Below are 22,018 nucleotides of genomic sequence, written 5' to 3' on the forward strand. Positions count from 1 at the left end.
ATTCTGGATTTTTTTTTACCATTCTGTTGGTTGCTGATTCACTCTAGTGACTGTGTCTTTTGCCGTGCAGAAGCTGTGGAGTTTGATTAGGTCCCATTTGTCTATTTTGGCTTTTGTTGTCAATGCTTTTGGTGTTTTGTTCATGAAGTCCTTGCCTATTCCTATGTCCTGAATGGTTTTGCCTAGATTTTCTTCTAGGGTTTTTATGGTGCCAGGTCTTATGTTTAAGTCTTTAATCCATCTGGAGTTAATTTTAGTGTAAGGTGTCAGGAAGGGGTCCAGTTTCTGCTTTCTGCACATGGCTAGCCAGTTTTCCCAACACCATTTATTAAATAGAGTCCTTTCCCCATTGCTTGTTTTTGTCAGGTTTATCAAAGATTGTATGATTGTAGATATGTTGTGTTGTTGCCAGTCAATGGTGCGATCTTGGCTCACCACAACCTCCACCTCCAGAGTTCAAGCAATTCTCCTGCCTCAGCCTTCTGAGTAGCTGGGATTACAGGCATGTGCCACCATAACCTACCTGACCATGTTGGTCAGGCTGGTCTCAAACTCCTGATCTCAGGTGATTTGCCTGCCTCAGCCTCCCAAAGTACTGGGATTATAGGCATGAGCCATCATGCCCGACCCACTTGGAGTCTTTTTCTTTGTTTTAGTATCTTTGGAATGGCAGCAAAGTCAATAAAGACTGGCCTTTCTGAGGGAGAGTTACCCTTTCCTGTCCTTGTCTAAAAAGTCACTGGTCTTCTAGAGAGAAACGATGACCTAGGTTAGTGTTTCTCGAATAATATGTGAAGGACCAGGTTTTATAAACTTCCAATTTGTCATAGATCAATGCTTTTGTAAAATAAAATAAATTATCAGAAAAATGTTGAAATAATATGTACAGCAACCCCCCATGACATGTGTTTACCTATGTAACCTTCACATGTACCCCCAAATCTAAAATAAAAGTTAAAAAAAGAAAAAAGAAATACAAACAAAAAATACAAGCCTACTGATCATGGCAATATCATATTGCCATAAACGTTTCTCAGACTTACTCTCAAGGGCTGTACTTATCTTGTTCCATGTTTACCTTGTCCCAGGCCAGGACCAGTGAACAGATCAGCCCTTGTCTGTGGACACCACTGTTTAGGACTGACCTGCGTGTCAAAATGGTGCTCACAAAGGACCTACACTTCCTTCCTTTTTTCCTTCTTTCTTTCCTTCCTTTCTTCCTTCTCCTCCTCCTCTTTCCCTTCCTCATTCCTTCTTTCCTCCCTCCCTTTTTCTTTCTTCCCTCCCTCCCTCCCTCTTTCTCTCCTCCCTCCCTTCTCTTTCTTTTCTTTCGTCTTCCTTCCTTCCTCTCTCCCTTTCTTTCCTTTCTTTCTTTCTCTCCTTTCCCTCCTTCCATCTTTCCTTCTTGCCTTCCTTCCCTCCTTCCTTCTTCTCAGGATCTCCCTCTGTCACCCAGGCTAGAGTGCAGTGGTTCAATCTCCGTTTTCTGCAGCTTTGACCTTCTGGGCTCAAGTGATCCTCCCACCTCAGCCTCCCTAGCAGCTGGGACTACAGGCATGTGCCGCCATGACCAGCTCCTTTTTTGATATTTTTTTGTAGAGACAGGGTCTTGCCATATTGCTCAAGTTAGTCTTGCACTCCTGCGCTTCAGTGATTCACTGGACTGTCTCTCAAAGTTCTAGGATTACAGGAGTGAGCCACCACAACTGTCTGGGCCTACAGTTTCATTCCAGCATCTGTCTCTCTTTCTGGACATGTTTAGATAGTTTCCATCATGAGGTACAAAACGAGACAGAAGAGTGAGAAGCAGATGGAGGAGCAGAGAAAAGCCAACCAGAAGAGCTCCGCACAGGGACCCATCCCATGGTTTCTCCCCCAAAGCCGCTCTCTTCCCTCTTCCCCCCTTCGTCTGGGCCCCTACAAGGCTCACAAAAGCAGCAGGTCCTCCAGCATCCCCTGTGGCGGATCCCTGGATGGGCAGGAGCTCTCCCAGCAGGTGCGGAGCTCCGTGGAACTGGAGCTGGAGCGGTGCCGGCAGCAAGCAGGCCTCCTGGTGACCGAGGAGAAAGAGGAGCCCTCGGGCTCGGCCTCAGAAACAGACTCTGACACCGGAGAGCTGCGGAAGCCCACTCAGGAGGAGTGGAGGCAGGTGAGCGTGGCTGGCTGCTGCTTCCCAGCACGTGGCTGCCAATAGGTTAAACCTCCTCCTTCCGAGGAAACTCAGGGTATGTTTTGAGGCCCCTCTTTCTCTCTCTCTTTGGGGTTTCAACACTGCAAAAGGACACTAGTATTTGCCTAATGACTCATATGCTTTAGTTTTGTTTTGTTTTTGAGATGGAGTTTCGCCCTTGTTGCCCAGGCTGGAGGGCAATGGCGTGATCTCGGCTCAGGGCAATCTCCGCCTCCTGGGTTCAAGTGATTCTCCTGCCTCAGCCTCCTGAGTAGCTGGGACTACAGGTGTGCACCACCACACCCAGCTCATTTTTTTTGTATTTTTAGTAAAGACGAGGTTTCACACGTTGGCCAGGCTTGTCTTGAACTCCCAACCTCAAATGATTCACCCACCTCAGTCTCCCAAAGTGCTGAAATTACAGATATGAGCCATCACGCCGGGCCTCTTTTGCAATTTGTAAAAAAAAAAAAAATCTTAAAGTACTTTAAGAAATAAAATGTCGATTGCACTTTCCCACAATCATGTCTGAGGGCTTGTGATTATGCAGGAGACTCTCTTGCCAGTCCCAGGACTTGTGGCTTCCGTTTAGGGCAAACATCCAGAGCCTGGAGCACTGGCGCTGACTGAAAACTACTGGCCGTGATCAAAGCTTCTCCCAGGCAACTTCATCTGTTTTACATATTGAGTTTTCATATCAGATTTATTTTCAAGAAAATGGGCATATACTTGTCAACTAATATATACACATGCTAATATATACACATTTTGTGAGTAATAAAAAATTCTGGAAACTTAGATATCTAGAATATAAATATATGTCAAATATTCCTTGCATGGACATTTATTCACTTATTCAAATATTTTCCTCCTCCTCCTCCTCTTCCTTTCATTCGAATGACTGCGGATGAATATCTATCTAGTGTTTGGGAAGGAAATCATCTCTTGGTCTTCTCAGGTTGTAGACATCCTGTGGAGTGATCCCATGGCTCAAGAGGGCTGCAAGGCCAACACCATTCGAGGAGGAGGCTGTTATTTTGGGCCTGATGTGACAGAACAGTTGCTACAAAAATACAATCTGCAATTCCTGATCCGTTCACACGAATGCAAACCCGAAGGCTATGAATTCTGTCACAACCGCAAGGTGGGTGCTCCCTCTGCAGCAGCACAGGCGTGTGTGTCCCAAAGTAGTCCAAAGGGCCCAGACCCTGATGAGCAAAGGCTCTCAGTTCCTAACAACCTACAGAGCTTGTATGTGTTACCCACTTGCTCAAAGCAACTAGGTCCTTTACAGTCATTGATCCTTGACCCTTATAGCCTCTTTGAAACCCAAAGTTTGATTGAGGCCACTGTCCACTGATACCTGGAGTGACATGGTCCTATTTTATGAATGGAAATCCGAGGCCAGCGTTTTCCCAGCCACATCTCTATTCTTCAGGTCACATGGCTCACTGTCACACGGCTCAAAAAAGCCTACAGGGTAACTGGATTTCTGCACTGCTGCCCACGCAGGGATTTAGGATCATTTGTCTTCTCAGGAGCACAATTGACATCCTGACTAATCTTTGGACATCTCCAAATCCTACAATATTTGTCTCGCCTAATACCAGTAAGCCATACAAGTTTTTTTATTGCAGGACTTCTGAGAAGCTTTAGTTTCCTCTTTTTTTTTTTTTTTTTTCTTTTTGTTGTTGTTGTTGGAACAGAATCTCTCTGTTGCCCAGACTGGAGTGCAGTGGCATGATCTTGGCTCACTGCGACCTCTACCTCCTGCGTTCAAGCGATTCTCCTGCATCAGCCTCTAGAGTAGCTGAGACTGCAGGCATGCACCACCATGCCCAGCTAATTTTTGTATTTGTAGTAGAGACAGAGTTTCACCATGTTAGCCAGGATGGTCTTGATTTCCTGACCTCGTGATCCACCTGTGTTGGCCTCCCAAAGTGCTGGGATTACAGGTGTGGGCCACTGTGTCTGGCCCTAGCTTCCTATTTTCACTGCAAATCTTCAGGAAGAGATACAGTATCTAGCATTTCCCAACATAGTGACTATGAACTTTTTTCATAGAGCATCTGAGGAGCCACAACAGTCCGTAGGAAACTGCTTTAAGGCACCGCATCAGCTCTCAGATCTGAGCTTCCTGCTTTTTGTAGTGACCATCCTGGTTTATCAGACCCAGCTTCGCCTCTAAGTTGAAACAAATACAGTGTTTTCTGTGACCCCTGCTATTTTCACTTGAGATAAAAATGTGAAGAAGATACGTTGTGAAACTATCAGAATTCAAATTTCTATGGCTTCAGTCATAACTCTTGCCCTATTAGCATTGATGACTTTAAAAAAGGAAGGAAGGAAGGAAGGAAGGAAGGAAGGAAGGAAGGAAGGAAGGAAGGAAGGAAGGAAGGAAAGAAGATTCTCAGATGAGCACTAAGAGAAACAGCAGCCTCTGCAGTTGAGTTTGGCCATATAGGATTGAGGGTTAAAGTTTCTTCAGTGAATGTGAATGCCTGTCTCTCTTCTGTTTTGATGTAGGTATTAACCATCTTTTCTGCCTCCAACTACTATGAAGTTGGCAGCAACAGAGGGGCCTATGTCAAACTGGGGCCAGCCCTGACCCCACATATCGTGCAGTATCAAGCGAACAAGGTGACCCACACACTCACCATGAGGCAAAGGCAAGATTTTTCAATGAGTGATTGAAAGTAAAAAAGTAATAGTGTTTGTAGAATCTTTGAATGAAGAATCAAACATTACATTTATCTAAATTCTATGTGAGAATTCAGAATTTGGCTATGTCAGCATGAAGTTCTAGTAAGACGATAGACGTTATTATAGGAGTCTCTTTTTTCCTCCACACACTCCTAATAGCTCTATCTTCCTATCATTAATGGGAGCAACAAGTATGTTTTCTGCAGAAATTGTTCTTAGTGGTGCGCTGGGCTCATGCCTATAATCCCAGCACTCTGGGAGGCTAAGGCAGAAGGATGGTTTGAGCTCAGGAATTCCAGACCAGCCTGGGCAACATGGAAAAACCCCATATCTACAAAAAACACAAAAATCAGTCTGATGTGGTAATGTGCTCTTGTAGTCTCACCTACTCGGGAGGCTGAAGTGGGAGGATGGATTGAGTTTGGGAGGTGGAGTCTGCAGTGAGCCAAGATTGTGCCACTGCACTCTGGCCTGAATGACAGAGCAAGACTGTCTCAAAAAAAAAAAGAAGAAGAAGAAGAAGAAAAAGAAGAAATTATTCTCTATGGCTGCATCTTAGATAAAGTCTACTTACTAAGCCATTAAGTCTTTCTAAAGTTACTCTCCTATTTTCTCTCATCTTTAAAGGGTTTGTGTTACCCCTGCAAGCTACAGCCAGATTTTCTTTCACTGTCTGGAGATTTGGCAGGTGAAATTAGTGCACATATTTGTTAAGGAGGCACCTTTCTTTCTTGAAGGAACCATATAATATTATTTAAATGGTAGCTTTTGAGATGATTCTGAGTTCTTAGTTGAGAGATTACCGCCACAAAATGTTATAAAGAATTTATATATGTAGTCTCACAATGAATTCATGCAACAGATACTGTTTTTAATTTCAGTTTTGTAGAAGAGATTATTAAGGAACCAAGGTTAAATCAGCTGACCTGTGGTCACATAGCCAGTCTTTGAGCAAAGGTAATCCTTGACCAAGGCAATTCTATTTCAGAACCCACGCTTTTAATGTCTATGCAATATTGCCTCCTACAGCCAAGATGACCTCAGAGTATATAAGATGCTAATAGATAGTCTTAGTACTATTGAGTGTGCTTCTTTAAGTGTTCAGCCTAACAGAGTTAGAAATTAAGATAGGCAAAGTTAGCATAAATCAGGTGGATAGACAACGTTACTTAGCATTTACCCCTGTGTGAGTGCTATAAAAGTGCATTATCTTAAATCATTCTCAAGTTATTAAATATAGGCCAGCCTCACTTAAAAACAATTATGTAAAAATATAAACTCACCAAGTGAATGTCAGACCCATTATACAGCAAAATCTTCTGTGGAGCTTTATAAAAAGTCAGCCATTGGCCAGGTGCGGTGGCTTATTCCTGTAATCCCAGCTCTTTGAGAGGCTGAGTCAGGTGGATCACGAGGTCAGGAGTTCAAGACCAGCCTGACAAAGATGGTGAAACCCCATCTCTACTAAAAACACAAAAATTCGCCAGGCATGGTGGCAGGCGCCTATAACTCCAGCTACTCTGGAGGCTGAGGCAGAGAATGCTTGAACCCAGGAGGCAGAGCTTGCAGTGAGCCAAGATCATACCACTGCACTCCAGCCAGGGCGACACAGTGAGACTCCGTCTCAAAAAATAAAGTCAGCCATTTGAGCCTCACCCAGACCTACCAAATTAGAATCTCCAGGGGTGAGCCCCGGTGCCTGGAGCCTAGAACTATGATTCCATAGGATTTAAGGGTTGTCACTGCAAAAAGAGTCACTGTAGGGAATCCTAGAATTAGCATGTTTCAATAAGATAGTCAAAAAGCATTCAGCCCTTTGAAACCTTCATTGATTGCATTAAATAAGTATAACATCAGCGGGGCTGATGCCTATAATCCCAGCACTTTGGGAGGCCGAGGCGGGTGGATCACAAGGTCAAGAGATTGAGACCATCCAGGTCAATATGGTGAAACCCCGTCTCTACTAAAAATACAAAAAATTAGCTGGGCATGGTGGCGCGTGCCTGTAATCCCAGCTACTCAGGAGGCTGAGGCAGAATTGCCTGAACCCAGGAGGCGGAGGTTGCGGTGAGCCGAGATTGTGCCATTGCACTCCAGCCTGGGTAACAAGAGCGAAACTCCGTCTCAAAAAAAAAAAAAGAAAAAAGAGAAATGTCTCTAAGCAGCCATAATTGATGTCTTGATGTCCATAAGCCCAAGATAACATGCTTTTTTTTTTTTTTGCTTTGTGTGTGTGTGTGTTGTGTGTGTGTGACAGGGTCTTGCTCTGTCACCCAGGCTGGAGTACAGCACTGCAGCCTCAACTTGCTGGGCTTAAGAGATCCTCCCATCTGAGCTACCTGACAGCTGGGACTACAGGCATGCGCCACCATGCCCAGCTAATTTTAAAAATTTTTTGTAGAGACGAAGTCTTACTGTTCTTCCCAGGCTGGTCTCAAACACCTGAGCTCAAGTGATCCTCCTGCCTCGGCTTCCCAAAGTGCTAGGATTATAGGTGTGAGCCACCATGCCTGGCTTGATACCATGCTCTCCTTAAAGAAATCTCATTTAGAATTCATTTACGTTTTTGTTTCAATACACTTCTCACAATAATAGCATAGCCAGCTGGGAGGCAGCATAGCCAGATGGTTATCTGGCCTCACTCCTTGGTAGCTAGGTGACCCTGACCGAATTACTATCTTTGTCTGTAATGGGCATAATGGATTTAATGTTATGGTACTTTCTTTGATGAGTGTTGAGGGATTAATGAGATAATCCATGTAGAGCTCTGCATTTAGTAAGTGCTTACTTTGTATTGCTTGACGTAGGGACAGGAAAGCCTTGTACATCCAGATAACTTTCAAGGGCATTGCCCTACTCCATCCCTGTATAACTCTCAATGACTACAGATTACCAGGAGCAGTTTAAATGCTTTGTCTAACTAGTGGTTCTTAAACTTTTTAGGAGTCCCATACTTCTGTTAGCCTCTGATAAAACAAACTCTCTACAAAAAAAATCACATATGCTCACATACCTGTGAAATTTGCGGTGAATTTTAGGTGGTTCACACTTTGTTTTCCTTTTGTAGAGACAGGAAAGGGCCTTGCTCTGTCATCCAGGCCAGAGTGCAGTGGCTCTATCATAGCTTACTGTAAGCTCGAACTCCTGGGCTCAAGTGATCCTCCTGCCATAGTCTCCCAAGTAACTAAGATTACAGGCATGTACCACCAAGCCTGGCTAATTTAAAAAAATTTTTTTGGTAAAGAAACCCAGCCTAGCTGTGTCGCCCTGGATAGTCTTGAGCGCCTGGCCTCAAGTGAACCTCCTGCCTCAGCCTCCCAAAGTGCTGGGATTATAGCATGAGCCACCGTGCCTAACGGTTCACACTTTTTTTTTTTTTAATGAGATAGGGTCTCACTCTGGTTGTCCAGGCTGGAGCACAGTGGCACAATCTTGGCTCACTGCAGCCTCAACCTCCCAGGCTCAGGTGATTCTCCCACCTCAGCCTCCTAAGTAGCTGGGACCATGGGCCTGCACCACCATGCCAGGCTAGGTTGACACTCTTTTAAAGGTCTATGTAGCCCACTTAAAGACTGTCATGTTAAATGCCTTCCACTGCAATAAGCTTTTCATCAAACATGATTAATTTTTTTTAACTTTTAACATTGAAAAAGATAGGTTATCTGGTCATTATTTGTAGAATGGCTGGTTCCTCAATAAGATATTACAAGTAACATAGGCTTATCTTTTATCTCTTTTTATATTCTTTTTTTTTTTCCTTTTTTGAGACAGGGTCTCACTTTGTCACTGAGGCTGGTGTGCAGTGGTGTGATCTCAGCTCACTGCAGCCTCGACCTCCTGGACTCAAGTGATCCTCTGACCTCAGCCCCACGAGTAGCTGGGACTACCGGCATGCACCACCATGCCTGGCTAATTTTTGTGTGTGTGTGTGAGTAGAGAGAAGGTTTTGTCATGTTGCCAAGGCTGGTCTCAAACTCCTGGGCTCAAGGAATCCGCCTGCCTCAGCCTCCCAAAGTGCTGGGATTACAGGCGTGAGCCACCATGCCAAGCCTCTTTTTATATTCTTGTTCATTCAATTACAGATATTTATTGAGCACTTACTTTGGACCCAGTACTGTGCCCAGCATTAGTCTATTGACCCAATAAGGATGAGAAAACTAAATTAGTGTTATTTTGTTATTTATAAATTTTGCCTTCTGTTTCACATGACAATAAATTACAAAGAGTGCACAATGACTGTGATTACAGATACAATTTGGTGAGTGCTTTCTATGTGCCAGGCTTTCTTCTAAGTGCTGTACATGAAATTACTCATTGTAATCTTCACAATCATCCCATGAGGCAGAGATAGGTTTAATCGCTGTTTTACAGGTGGGGAAACTGAAGCACAGGATGGTTAGGGAACTTTACCACAGAGGCGATCTTTCTCCAGAACTCTTCTCTAACCACTGTCCCATACCTGGAAGGACAGTGGCGTTCCCCATACTCATCCTATTTGTTTACAGGGAAGAGGAAAGCAGCTCATCCTTAAAAACTGAGCTCCTGGGGGACTGATATGTTATGAAAGAGAGAGGAGAAATGTAGTGAAATATCTAAGTATTTCTTCTATACCAATTCGTTAAAATGTTGCTTTTCATCTCCTGGGCCAGGATTAGCAGAGTGGAGGAGTCGGCTCTGAGAGCTCTGCGGGAGAAGCTGTTTGCTCATTCTTCAGATCTTCTCATCGAATTTAAGAAGCATGATGTAGATAAAGTCGGTAAGAATGATCAAGTTAAAGATTCCCTGAGGAGGAAGCTAGCCACAAAACCTGTCTTACACTAGTTAGCAAATAAACATTTGTTGCTTTAATGAGTGACCCAAAGTCCCCTTTGGCTTATCCTCTATATTATTCAAGTTAATGTCTCATTTATTCTAACTAAATTTTAATATTCTAAGCTTTTAACAAAATATGAACTTGGCCAAATAGAGGGGTTGAAATGAAATAGTCAGGGGAAGGGTAACGTGGCCAGAACCAAGCAACGAACAAGTGGGAGAAGTTCTAAGAGTATCACTAAGACTAGCAAAAGACCAATGACTTGACTTGTTGAAGCTGAGTCTGTGCTTACCTATTCCATGATCTGTTATCCAACCTGAAAATTTTTGTCTGTTCAACAAATGGAATGTCTAATGGATATTGACTAAATATATCCCTATTTAAAAATCACAGTAACATTTATGAATTCATAGCAATATCTTTTCACATACACATATTGTAGCCTTCCAAGAGTTTCAGTGAATTATATATTCTAAGGAATTTAGGAGGTTTAATTTTTTTGGGTAATCAATGCTGTAGATATATAATGTTTTATGATATTATTTACAAGCTCTTACGTGGCTTACAGATGTATTGCCAGATTTAGTAAACAAGAATGTAAAATGCCTAACTGAGTTTGAATTAAGACAAACAGATAGATAGAAAATATTTTTTACGCAATATTTACAGGCACTTATATATACTTAACTGTCCATCTTGAATTCAAATTTAACTGGACATCTCGTATTTTACCTGGCAAGCCTAGCTTCCAGCCAACTCTGCCACTACCAACAAAAATAGGACAGTGCCAATTATTTCTATTACCCACAGATAGTAAGAAGGATGTCAGGATTAAAATATACACACCACTGGGCAGGAAATGAGACTTCTAGGTGACAAGTCAACAAGTTAGCTCTCTCCTGTAGGTTTAATCACCCTGAGTGACTGGGCTGCAGTGGTGGAGTCTGTGTTGCATCTAGGACTGCCATGGCGGATGCTGAGGCCACAGCTGGTGAACAGCTCAGCAGATAACATGCTGGAGTACAAGTCTTGGCTGAAGAACTTGGCCAAGGAACAACTGAGCCATGAGGTAATGGTGTAACAATGATGGATGAGAGCACGTGTGGTCTACGATACTCCTTAGAGTACAACGCTACTCCTCAGAAACAACCAACTAGTAATAACCCAAAACGCTGGATGGGTGAAAAACGGGAGGAACTATTTGTTGAGTTTCTATGTGTCAGGCTTTGTGTTAAGTGGTTTTCATACGTTGTCTCAGTTAATCCTCAAAACCACTCCAAGAGGTACATATTTAGCACCTGAGTCACAGAACTTCTAAGTTGGGACCCAAACCAAGGTCTGTCTTACCTCAACACCCATTTTCTTTCCTCAACACCATGCTGCTTAACCTACTTACAAAAGTATTTATTCAATAACGACTTATTGAACACATAATGTATGTGCAACCTTGGGCTAGGTACTTTCTTTAACAGTGTTATTGCAATGTAATTCACATACCATGCAATTCATCCATTTAAAGTGTACAATTCGGCTGGGTGTGGTGACTCATGCCTGTAATCCCAGCACTTTGGGAGGCTGAGGCGGGTGAATCACTGGAGGCCAGGAGTTTGAGACAAGCCTGGCCAACAGGGTGAAACCCCATCTCTTCTAAAAATACAAATATTAGCCAGTGTGGTGGCATATGCCTGTAGACTCAGTTACTTGGGAGGCTGAGGTGGGAGAATCACTTGAACCTAGAGGTTGCAGTGAGCCAAGACCATGCCATTGCATTCCAGCCTGAGCAACACAGCAAGACTCTGTTTAAAAAAAAAAAAAAATCTGAAATGCTCCAAAGACCAAAACTTTTTGAGAGCCAACAAGTGAAAAACTTCACATCTGATACCTTTGCTTTCTGATGGTTCAGTGTATGCAAACTTTGTTTAATGCACAAGATTACTAAAAAATATTTTATAAAATTACCTTCAGGCTAGGTGTATATAAAACAAAAACTAATTTTGTGTTTAAACTTGGGTCCAAGCTGGACACAGTGCCTCACACCTGTAATCCTAGTACTTTGGGAGTCTGAGGCAGGTGGATCACGAGGTCAGGAGTTCAAGACCAGCCTGGCCAAGATAGTGAAATCCTGTCTCTACTAAAAACACAAAAAATCATTAGCTGGACATAGTGGTGGGCTCCTGTAATCCCAGCTACTCAGGTGGCTGAGGCAGAGAATTGCTTGAACCTGGGGAGGCAGAGGTTGCAGTGAGCCAAGGTCGTGCCATTGCACTCCAGCATGGGCGACAGTGAGACTCTGTCTCAAAACAAACAAACAAACAAAACTTGGGTCTCTCACCCAAGATATCTCATTATGTACAGGTAAATATTACAATGTTTGAAAAAAATCAAAAATCCAAAACCCTTTTGGCCCCAAGCGTTTCAGGCAAGGGTTACATAACCTGTATGTGCAACCATCACCACAGTCAATTTTAGAAGATTTTCATTATGGGGGAGGTGCCTCTTAAACTACTAGATTATTTGATGGGCTGAATGGGGTAGAGGGAATGGAGGGATGGCAAAATATTTTCAGATTTTTTTCAAGAATGTGTGATCGTCAGGGTTGATTGTGTATTAATTATATATTGGAACAAGCCTAAACATATGATGAAGGAGGAAAATGAATTTTTTCTTGCAGAACATACAATCAAGTTTGCTGGAAACACTGTATCGAAACCGATCCAACCTGGAGACCATTTTTAGGATCATAGACAGTGATCATTCAGGTAAGAGCATTCATTATTCTTTAACTTTTGATGCACTGCAAATATTTTACCTCAAACCCTTTAGTCTGCTTCCTGATTCATCACCATTCATCTCCACTCAGGCATTTGGATAGCAAGGTAAGATTAGTGCTTATAAATGGCAGAAACCAGAAAAGCACTTGAGTAGCATAAGCAGCCCACAGAGAAAGAGGTGGGGCAGAGAAGAATGAAGACAAACTGAATGAGAGCTTCTTATAAGGAAGAATAATTATTAAAAGATGTGATATCCTCTGGGTACGGTGGCTCCTGCCTGTAATCTCAACACTTCGGGAGGCCAAGGTGGGTGAATCACCTTAGGTCAGGAGTTCGAGACCAATCTGGCCAACATGGCAAAACCCAGTCTCTCCTAAAAATACAAAAATTAGCCAGGAATGGTGGCACACGCCTGTAATCCCAGGTACTTGGGAGGCTGAGGCAGAAGAATTGCTTGTACCCGGAAGTGGAGGCTGTAGTGAGCTGAGATCATGCCACTGCACTCCAGCCTTGGTGACAGAGTAAGACTCTGTCTCAAAAAAGGAAAAAAAAAACAAAGATGTGATATCCTTTACAGTTCCATCAAGGATAGCCACAGAGGAATGAAAAGTGCCTAGAACAGAAAGGCATTTGCAATTATTGCAAAATAATAACAAAAATATTTTTTTAATATTAAATATTGAAATAATTGGCCAGGTACGGTGGCTCACGCCTGTAATCCCAGCACTTTGGGAGGCCAAGGCAGGCAGATCACAAGGTCAAGAGATCAAGACCATCTTGGCCAACATGGTGAAACCCTGTCTCTACTAAAAATACAAAAATTAGCCAGGCATGGTGGTACGTGCCTGTGGTCCCAGCTACTAGGGAGGCTGAGGCAGAAGAATCACTTGAACCCAGGAGGCAGAGGTTGCAGTGAGCCAAGATTGCGCCACTACACTCCAGCCTGGTGACAGAACAATACTCCATCTCAAAAAAAAAAAAATTAAAATAATTATAGATTCACAGGAAGTTATTTTAAAAATGTACAGTGAGGTCCTGTATATTCTCATTCTGTTCCCCCAATGGTCCAAAGGCTTTTTCTCAACATTATTACTGGTTTTTTTTTTTTTGAGGCATACTTCACAAACCATGTAATTAATCTGTTTAAAGTATGCAATTCAGTGGTTCTTAGTATAGTCACAAGAGTGTATAACCATCACCACTATCTAATTTTATTTTATTTTATTTTTATCACTATCTAATTTTAGAACATTTTAATCACCCCAGAAAGAAATCTCATACCTATTAGCAATTACTCCTCATTCCCTATCCCTCCACCACCAGTCCCTAGCAACCTCTAATCTTTCTGTTTCTACGAATTTGCCTATTCTGGACATTTGATATAAATGGAATCATGCAAAATATGGCCTTTGATGTCTGGATTCTTTCACCTAGCATGTGTTCAAGACTCATCCATGTTGCAGCAGTATCAGTTTTTCATTCCTTTTTTATGACTGAATAATATTCCATTGTGTGGACAAAATTTTATTTACTAGTGACAATAGTCATTAGTTGATAGACATTTGGATTGTTTCTACTTTTGGCTATTATGAACAATGCTGCTATGAACATTCATGTGTGACTTTTGCGTCAATATATGTTTTCAGTTGTCTTAGGTATATACCTAGGAGTATAATTGCTGGGTCATATGCTGATTCTATGTTTAACTTTTTGAGCTGGGCTAGGCGCGGTGGCTCACGCCTGTAATCCCAGCACTTTGGGAGGCCGAGGCGGGTGGATCACGAGGTCAACAGATTGAGACCATCCTGGTCAACATGGTGAAACCCCGTCTCTACTAAAAATACAAAAATTAGCTGGGCATGGTGGTGCGTGCCTGTAATCCCAGCTACTCAGGAGGCTGAGGCACGAGAATTGCCTGAACCCAGGAGGCGGAGGTTGCGGTGAGCCGAGATTGCGCCATTGCACTCCAGCCTGGGTAACAAGAGCGAAACTCCGTCTCAAAAAAAAAAAAAACTTTTTGAGCAATTACCAAATTGTTTCTCACAGTGGCTGTACCTGTTTATATTGCCACCAACAATATATGAGGGTTCCAATTTCTCTACATCCTCACCAACACTTGTTATTTTCCATTTTTGTGGCTTTTTTTGTTTTTATTACACCCATTCTACTGGGTGTAAAGTATCACATTATAGTTTTGACTTGCATTTCCTTAATAACTAACGATGTTGAACATCTTTATGTGCTCATTGGCCATTTGTATATCTCTTTTGGAGAAATATCTATTCAGATCCTTTGTCCAGTTTTAAATTTGGCTATTTGTCTTTTTATTTGAGTTGTAAGAATTATTCATATATTCTGGACACTAGGACATTATCAGACATATGCTTTGCAATTTTTTTTTCTGATTTTGTGGATTGTCTTCTGGCTTTCTTGGTAGTGTCCTTAGATGCCCAAATTTTTTGTTTTCTTTTTTCTTTGAGAGAGAGTCTCACTCTGTCGTCAAGATTGGAGTGCAGTGTTGTGATCTTGGCTCACTGCAACTTCCGCCTCCTGGATTCAAGCTATTCTTCTGCCCCAGCCTCCGAGGAGCTGGGACTGCAGGCACCCACCACCACACCCAGCTAATTTTTGTATTTTTAGTAGAGACAGGGTTTCACCATATTGGCCAGGCTGGTCTCAAACTCCTGACCTCATGATCCACCTGCCTCAGCTGCCCAAAGTGCTGGGATTACAGGTATGAGCCACTGCACCCAGCCTGGTGCCCAAAAGTTTTTAATTTTGAAAAAGTCCAATTTATTTGTTGTTGTTGTTGTTTACGCTTTTGATGTTATAAGCTATAAAACTGTTGTATAATCTAAGTTTTTAAGCTATTTTTTAAGCTGTAAAACTGTTGCATAATCTAAGGTCACAAAGATTTACATTTATGCTTGCTTTGAAGAGTTTTACAGTTTTAGCTCTTACATTTAGGTCTTTGACCCACATCGAGTTAGTTTTTTTATATAGTGTTAGGTAGGTGTCTAACTTTACTCTTTTTACATGTGAATACCTGCTTGTCCACCATCATTGTTGAATAAACTATTCTTTCCCCATTAAATGATCTTGGGACCCTTGTAAAACATCAATTGACTATAGATATATGGGTCCAAAGGATTTTAATGGCCAGAATAAATTAGCATATGTTTGAGATGATTAAATGCAGGGCTTCTCAGCAGTGGTACTGTTGACATTTTGGGCTAGATAATTCTTTGTTTTGGGGTCCATCGTGTGCATTGTAAGATGTTAGCAGCATGTCTGGCCTTTATTTATCAGATGCCGTAGCACCTCACCCCCATCTTAGTCATTACAGACAATACTGGCTCCAGACATTGCCAAATGTCTCCAGGAGGGAGGGGAGCAAAACTGCTCCCAGCTAAAAATCACTGGTGAGCCAGAGGTTTTGTGTGATCCTGCTGGGAGTTTAAACTAGATACTAGGCTTTGGGTGTCTCTCTGTTTAGCAGTAGGGAGCACGTCTCCTTGTAATAATGTCAGAGGAAATGAACATTAAAAACTGGACTAACATACTGAAATGATTTCCTCTCTCTGAAAAGGGTTCATCTCACTGGACGAGTTCAGACAGACCTGGAAGCTGTTCAGCTCTCATATGAATATCGACGTTGCAGATGATTGCATCTGTGACCTTGCGCGGAGCATTGATTTCAACAAAGACGGCCACATCGATATCAATGAGTTCCTGGAGGCCTTCCGCCTTGTGGAGAAATCCTGCCCAGAGGGTGATGCCTCAGAATGCCCACAAGCTACAAATGCTGAAGACAGTGGCTGCAGCAGTCCAGATGCACGCTAAGAACAGCCTGGTCTTCATCACCCACAGTGCCTCGTAGGCAATGCCCAGCTTCTCACTGGAGTATCTCCCTTATTCTCCAAGTGGAAGTTTAAGCTGAAAATTTGCCTACCTATATGCATCAGAATCACCTGTGTGTTTCAGTGTGGAAGGGGGGGTTGGGGTGTTGTGTATGTATGTGTTTTAAGTATATGGGTGCCCCAACCCCATCTCACAATCTTCACAAGGCTGAACTTAAGTATAGTGTTTTTAAATTCTAAAGTCCACTCCACTTAAGAACCACTGATAATTCAACTCCCTCTTTGTTTTTATTTTATACTTTTAATTTATTATCTTGAAAATATCAGATTGGTAAAGGAAAGTTATAAAAAAATTGTATTGTAATCCCATGACTCAAACATATGGATTTTTTTTTTTTTAGAGGGAAAAAGAGAAAAAGAAGGGAAAAAAAGAAAAAGAGAGAAAAAGGAATATTACTTCATTCCTAAAATGGGTTTCAATAATGGCCGATCAATATTTTGAGTGTTTAAAGTGGTTAATGCATATTTTATGTGTTTAAAATGGAGACCTCTATTGTGTTTATTTGTTCTGGCTCTGAGTTCAAGTCCTGGGTATCGTTATCAATTTGTTGTCTCGTTGAATCTAAATCTCATTATGTGTCTTATGTATCTGGGTGTTAAGATCTCTTATTGTTACATTAATCCTTTTACCCTTGCATCCTTGTAGCTTTGAAATCTATTTTATTAAGTGTGAGAATTGCAACTCCTGCTTTTTATTTATTTTTGCTCTCCATTTGGTTGGTGAGTTTTTTTCCATCCCCTTGTTTTGAGTCTTTGTATATCTTTAGATATATCGTTAGATTTTGTGGATAATGTGTATTTTGTGTGTTTAAAATGGAGAGCTCTATTGAGTTTATTTGTTCTGGATCTTAGTTCCAGTCCCGGATATCGTTATCAATTTTCTGTCTCGTTGAATCTAAATCTCATTATGGGTCTTATGTATCTGGGTGTTAAGATCTCTTATTATTACATTAATCCTTTTACCCTTGTATCCTTGTAGCTTTGAAATCTATTTTGTCAAATGTGAAAATTGCAACTCCTGCTTTTTATTTATTTTTGCTCTCCATTTGGTTGGTACGTTTTTTTTTTTTCCAACCCTTTATTTTGAGTCTGTGTATATCTTTGGATATACCGTTAGATTTTGTCTGTATCTTTTGATTGGGAGATTTGGTCGATTTAAATTTAGGGTTGCTGCCATTTGATATTAACTGGCTATTTTGTCCTTTCGTTGATAAAAATTCTTCTTTATGTTAATGCTCTTTACTTTTTGGTGTATTTTTAGAAAGGGTCATACTGGTTGTTCCTTTCTGTGTATAATGCTTCTTTTAGAAGTTCTTGTAAAGTAGGCCTGGTGGTAATAAAATCTCTGAGTACTTGCTTGTTCCTAAAAGATTTTATTTTTCCTTCAAATGTAAAGCTTAAATTGGCAGGATATGAAATTCTGGGCTGAAAGTTCTGTTGATTAAGTATATTGAATATTGGCCCCCACTCTCTTCTAGCTTGTAGGGTTTCCGTTGAGAGATCTGCTGTAAGCCTAATAGGCTTACCTTTATGGGTAACTTGATCTTTCTCTCTGGCTGCCCTAAATATTTTCTCCTTCGTTTCGATCTTGGTGAATCTAACGATTATGTGCCTTGGGGTTGGTCTTCTTGTGGAATATCTTTGTGGTGTTCTCTGTATTGCCTGGGGTTGAATAGTGTCCTGCTTTGCTAAATTAGGAAAATTTTCCTGGATAATGTCCTGGAGAGTATTTTCCAGCTTGAATTCATTCTCTCTGTCACATTCAGGTACACCAATCAAGCGTATATTAGGTCTTTTCACATAGTCCCATATTGCTTGGAGACTTTGCTCATTCCTTTTTATCCTTTTTTCTCTATTCTTGTCTTGTCGTTTTGTTTCATTAAGTTGATCTTCGACCTCTGATACCCTTTCTTCTGCTTGATCCATTTGGCTGTTTAAGCTTGTACATGTTTCACTAAGTTCTCGTGTTGTATTTTTCAACTCCATAAGTTCATTTGTATTCCTCTCTATATTGTCTATTCTTTTCAACATTTCATCTAACCTTTTTTCCAAGTTCTTAGTTTCTTTACATTGGGTTAGAACAAGTTCCTTTAACTCCCAGAAGTTTCTTATCATCCACCTTTTAAAGCCTACTTCAGATAATGGAACACAGTCCTTTTCCATCAGGGCTTGTTCTGTTACTGATGAGTCCTTTTCCATCAGGGCTTGTTCGGTTGCTGATGAGTCCTTTTCCATCAGGGCTTGTTCCGTTGCTGATGGGTTCTGATTTTGAGTATACTCGGCCTCCTTAGGCTGTTTTTTTTTTTTTTTTTTTCTTCATTGTAGATGAACCGCCTTTCTAATTAGGTTTCTGAGTCAACGTCTGACTTATTGATTCCCAGTGCTGGGATCCGAGCAACCCACTGTGGCAGCCTAAATAGCAGCGATAAGACTGATGGTGCTCTTCTGCCCGGGAATCTCTGGTCTGGCTTCCCTCTTGAGTCCGCAACAAGCGGCTCTGACTTCCCGGAGCTCCAAATTCCGATCAGTAGGGGAAGCAGTCCCGTTGGCTCTGCATGAAGAGCTGCTGCGCCGAGACTCCGGCAAAACCGCTGCAGCGGCCACAAGAGTAGTGCTGGCGACCTGTGGGGCTCCTCCACTGGGAATCGGCTAATCGGTGAGTGACGAAAATTCATCTGAAGATGTGGCCTCGTCTCGTTCTCTGAGCTTTCACTGGCAGCTACAATCCTGAGCTGTTAGTGGTCGGCCATCTTGGATCGATCTCATGGATTTTTTTCATTATTTAGTTTTTCTTACTTGTTACTGTAGTGTTGATATAATTTGATGTTCTGGTTTTAAAAAATAAATTCACATCTAATTGTAAACCCTTTCCCAGGTGTTTCCCTTGTGACTCTGTATTCTCCATGATTATTAGTTTAATGCTCACATAATTTTCTTTGAAGTGGATGTGCTATAATCTATGCAGCCATTCTCCAATTGTTATACATGTATATTGTTTCCACTTTTTCATTATCAGAAGTAACACTAGGGAGAGCATTAGGACAAATACCTAATATACGCGGCGCTTAAAAACCTAGATGACAGGTTGATGGGTGCAGCAAACCACCATGGCACATGAATACCTAAGTAACAAACCTGCATGTTCAGCACATGTATCCCAGAACTTAAAGTAAAATTTAAAAAAAGAAAGAAAGAACACTAGTTAATAACATAGTGCATACAGCTTATTCTACACAAATCTTTTGAATCTTCCATTTTAGTGGTATAAAATCCCAGGAATGGGATTACTTTGACAAAGGATGTTGTATTGGTCTAGGTGCTTCAGAGAAACAAAACCAATATAATATTTATGTAAGTACTTACTGTAAAGAATTGGTTTACATGATTATGGAGGCTGAGAAGTCCTAAGATCTGCAGCTGGCAAACTGGAGAACCAGGAGAGCCAATGGTGTAAGTTCCAGTCTAAGTCCAAAGGCCTGAGACTCAGAAGAGCCAGTGGAGTGAGTTCCAGTTCATGTTTGAGTAGGCAGGAAGAAACCAATGTCCCTGCTCGAAGGTAGTGAGACAGCAAAAAAAAAATTATTTCTTGTTCAGCCCTTTAGTATATTCAGGCTTTCAACAGATTAGATGAGGTCCACTCAACCTTGGCGAGCATAATCTCCTTTACTCAGCCTACAGATTCAAATGTAAATCTCATCCAGAAACATCCTTGCAGACACACGCACATGTAATAGTTAACCAAATATCTAAACATCCTGTAGCTCAATCAAGTTGATATGTAAAATTAACCATCACAGGTATGAGCATTTTAATGGCATGATAGGTATGCCAGGTTGCTCTTCAGAACTGGGCATACCAATTTTACCATAAAGTCCTAAGCTTTTAGTGGGATCATTTCTAACTTCTGCTAAAGGTAAATTATAGTGCCTCCATGACATTTTACTATGCATTTATTTGATTAATATCCAAAGCTGTTTCCACTACTTCATTTTATCTATAAACTAAGGAAATTGAAGTTCTGAGAACTTTGATTCTGGGTATTTGTGATCTAAGTTACTAACACAGCCAGGACTGGAACCCATGATTTCTGCCTCCACCCAGGATTCTTTCCAACTATACCTGTGACTATATTAGCTGTATGGACTGTCTGTACACAATATATGGCTCTTTCTTGTGTGACAAACAGACTGTATCCCCACAGTGACCCCCAACTCCAATGATTTTCCACCTTCTGATGTTTGCGCCTTTGTGTGATCTCCTCCCTGTGAGTTTAAGTGGGACCTGTGAATTGCTTCTAACCAAGAAAAAATAACAAAAATGATGGGGTGTTACTCTTGCGATTATATTACATTATATAAAATTCCATGTTAGTAGACTGAAGCAAGAGAGATTGTCCTTGCTGGCTGGACAAGCTAGCAGCTATGTTAAGGAAACTTGCATGATAAGGAATGATGGGTGCTTTTCAGGATCTGCAAACAGCCTCTAACAAATGGCTACAAAAAGCCAGCGTCTTCAAAAGTACATTCACAAGGAAATACATTCTCAAATAAGTTGTGCTGGTTTTGACATGCACAACTTATTTAAGATTTTTATTAGATGGAGTTTCGCTCTGTAGCCTAGGCTGGAGTGCAATGGCATGGTCTCGGCTCACTGCAACCTCCAGGGTTCAAGCAATTCTCCTGCCTCAGCCTCCTGAGTAGCTGGGTTTATGGGTGCTCACCATCATGCCCAGCTACATTTTTTGTACTTTTATTAGGGATGGGGTTTCATCATGTTGGCCAGGCTGGTCTCGAACTCCTGATGATCCACCCTCCACAGCCTCCCAAAGTCCTGGGATTACAGGTGTGAGCTACCATTTTCAGCCATAAATACCATTATTTTAAATTTGAGTGTTTATTCTGTTGGAAACAGTGAATTCCTCTTCAAAGGTTCTGCTTGTCGTCTCCTAACTTTCTTGCCTCTTTGCTTCTAGTTACAGTAACAAGCTTCCAGCCATTCTCAATCTGTAACCCACATGTGTTCCCAATCCGTAACCCACAACCATTACCAATCTGTAAACTACATCCATTCCCAATCTGTAACCCACATCTGTTCCTTATTTGGCACTCTTAGTTCCCAAACTGCTCTTCCCACTGCTGTAGGCCCCACCCCTGCTCCATTTGAATTAGCCAATCGGGATCAGCTTAGATTGTGTAGTCCAATCCCACCCAATGGGGACCAGACACAGTAGCAGGGACTGACTGCATTAAGGATAAAAACTCCTTTCCTCCCTTGTTTGGTGTGCTCTCTCAGTGACCAGAAGAATGAGCAGCACCCTTCTGCAGAAGGAAATTTGCCTTGCTGAAAAATCCTTTATTTGAGTGCTCATATTCTTTGCAACTTCTAAGCTCTTATTTCCAACATTCCTATAGAACTCAAAACTTCCTTTAGTTTATATTTTAATATTAAAACAAAGGGATAAAGTTTTTAATCCCTGTGTTAGTGTCTTGAAATATTTCTCAGTCACAGACCCAGAGACTCTTAAGAGTTATAAGGAATTTCAGACATTAAGTACAACCTAAAGCATTTCCCTGGAGAAAAACTTCAAAAGATACTGGTGTCCTCCAGGTGTCTTCCAGGCTTTGTGGAAATGCTCCAGGGC

General features: G+C 41.6%; 1 protein-coding gene and 1 long non-coding RNA gene across 2 annotated transcripts in view; one reads left to right on the forward strand and one right to left on the reverse strand.

The window, feature by feature from the left end:
- The window catches only part of PPEF2 (protein phosphatase with EF-hand domain 2), a 42,842-nt gene extending 23,596 nt beyond the window's left edge, over positions 1–19,246 (forward strand). Inside the window, exons 11-17 of the mRNA XM_035293527.3 lie at positions 1,763–2,149; positions 3,129–3,314; positions 4,697–4,839; positions 9,523–9,629; positions 10,592–10,755; positions 12,358–12,445; positions 16,047–19,246. Coding sequence (XP_035149418.3) covers positions 1,763–2,149; positions 3,129–3,314; positions 4,697–4,839; positions 9,523–9,629; positions 10,592–10,755; positions 12,358–12,445; positions 16,047–16,300 — 1,329 coding nt within the window. The 3' untranslated portion in view covers positions 16,301–19,246. The remainder of the gene's footprint in view (positions 1–1,762; positions 2,150–3,128; positions 3,315–4,696; positions 4,840–9,522; positions 9,630–10,591; positions 10,756–12,357; positions 12,446–16,046) is intronic.
- LOC144581808 (uncharacterized) overlaps positions 1–22,018 on the reverse strand; it is a 41,688-nt gene that overhangs the window by 6,369 nt on the left and 13,301 nt on the right. Inside the window, exon 4 of the long non-coding RNA XR_013533073.1 lies at positions 19,741–19,923. This is a non-coding gene — a long non-coding RNA (uncharacterized LOC144581808). The remainder of the gene's footprint in view (positions 1–19,740; positions 19,924–22,018) is intronic.

This window comes from Callithrix jacchus, chromosome 3, assembly GCF_049354715.1.
Source record: "Callithrix jacchus isolate 240 chromosome 3, calJac240_pri, whole genome shotgun sequence".
Taxonomy (NCBI): domain Eukaryota; kingdom Metazoa; phylum Chordata; class Mammalia; order Primates; family Cebidae; genus Callithrix; species Callithrix jacchus.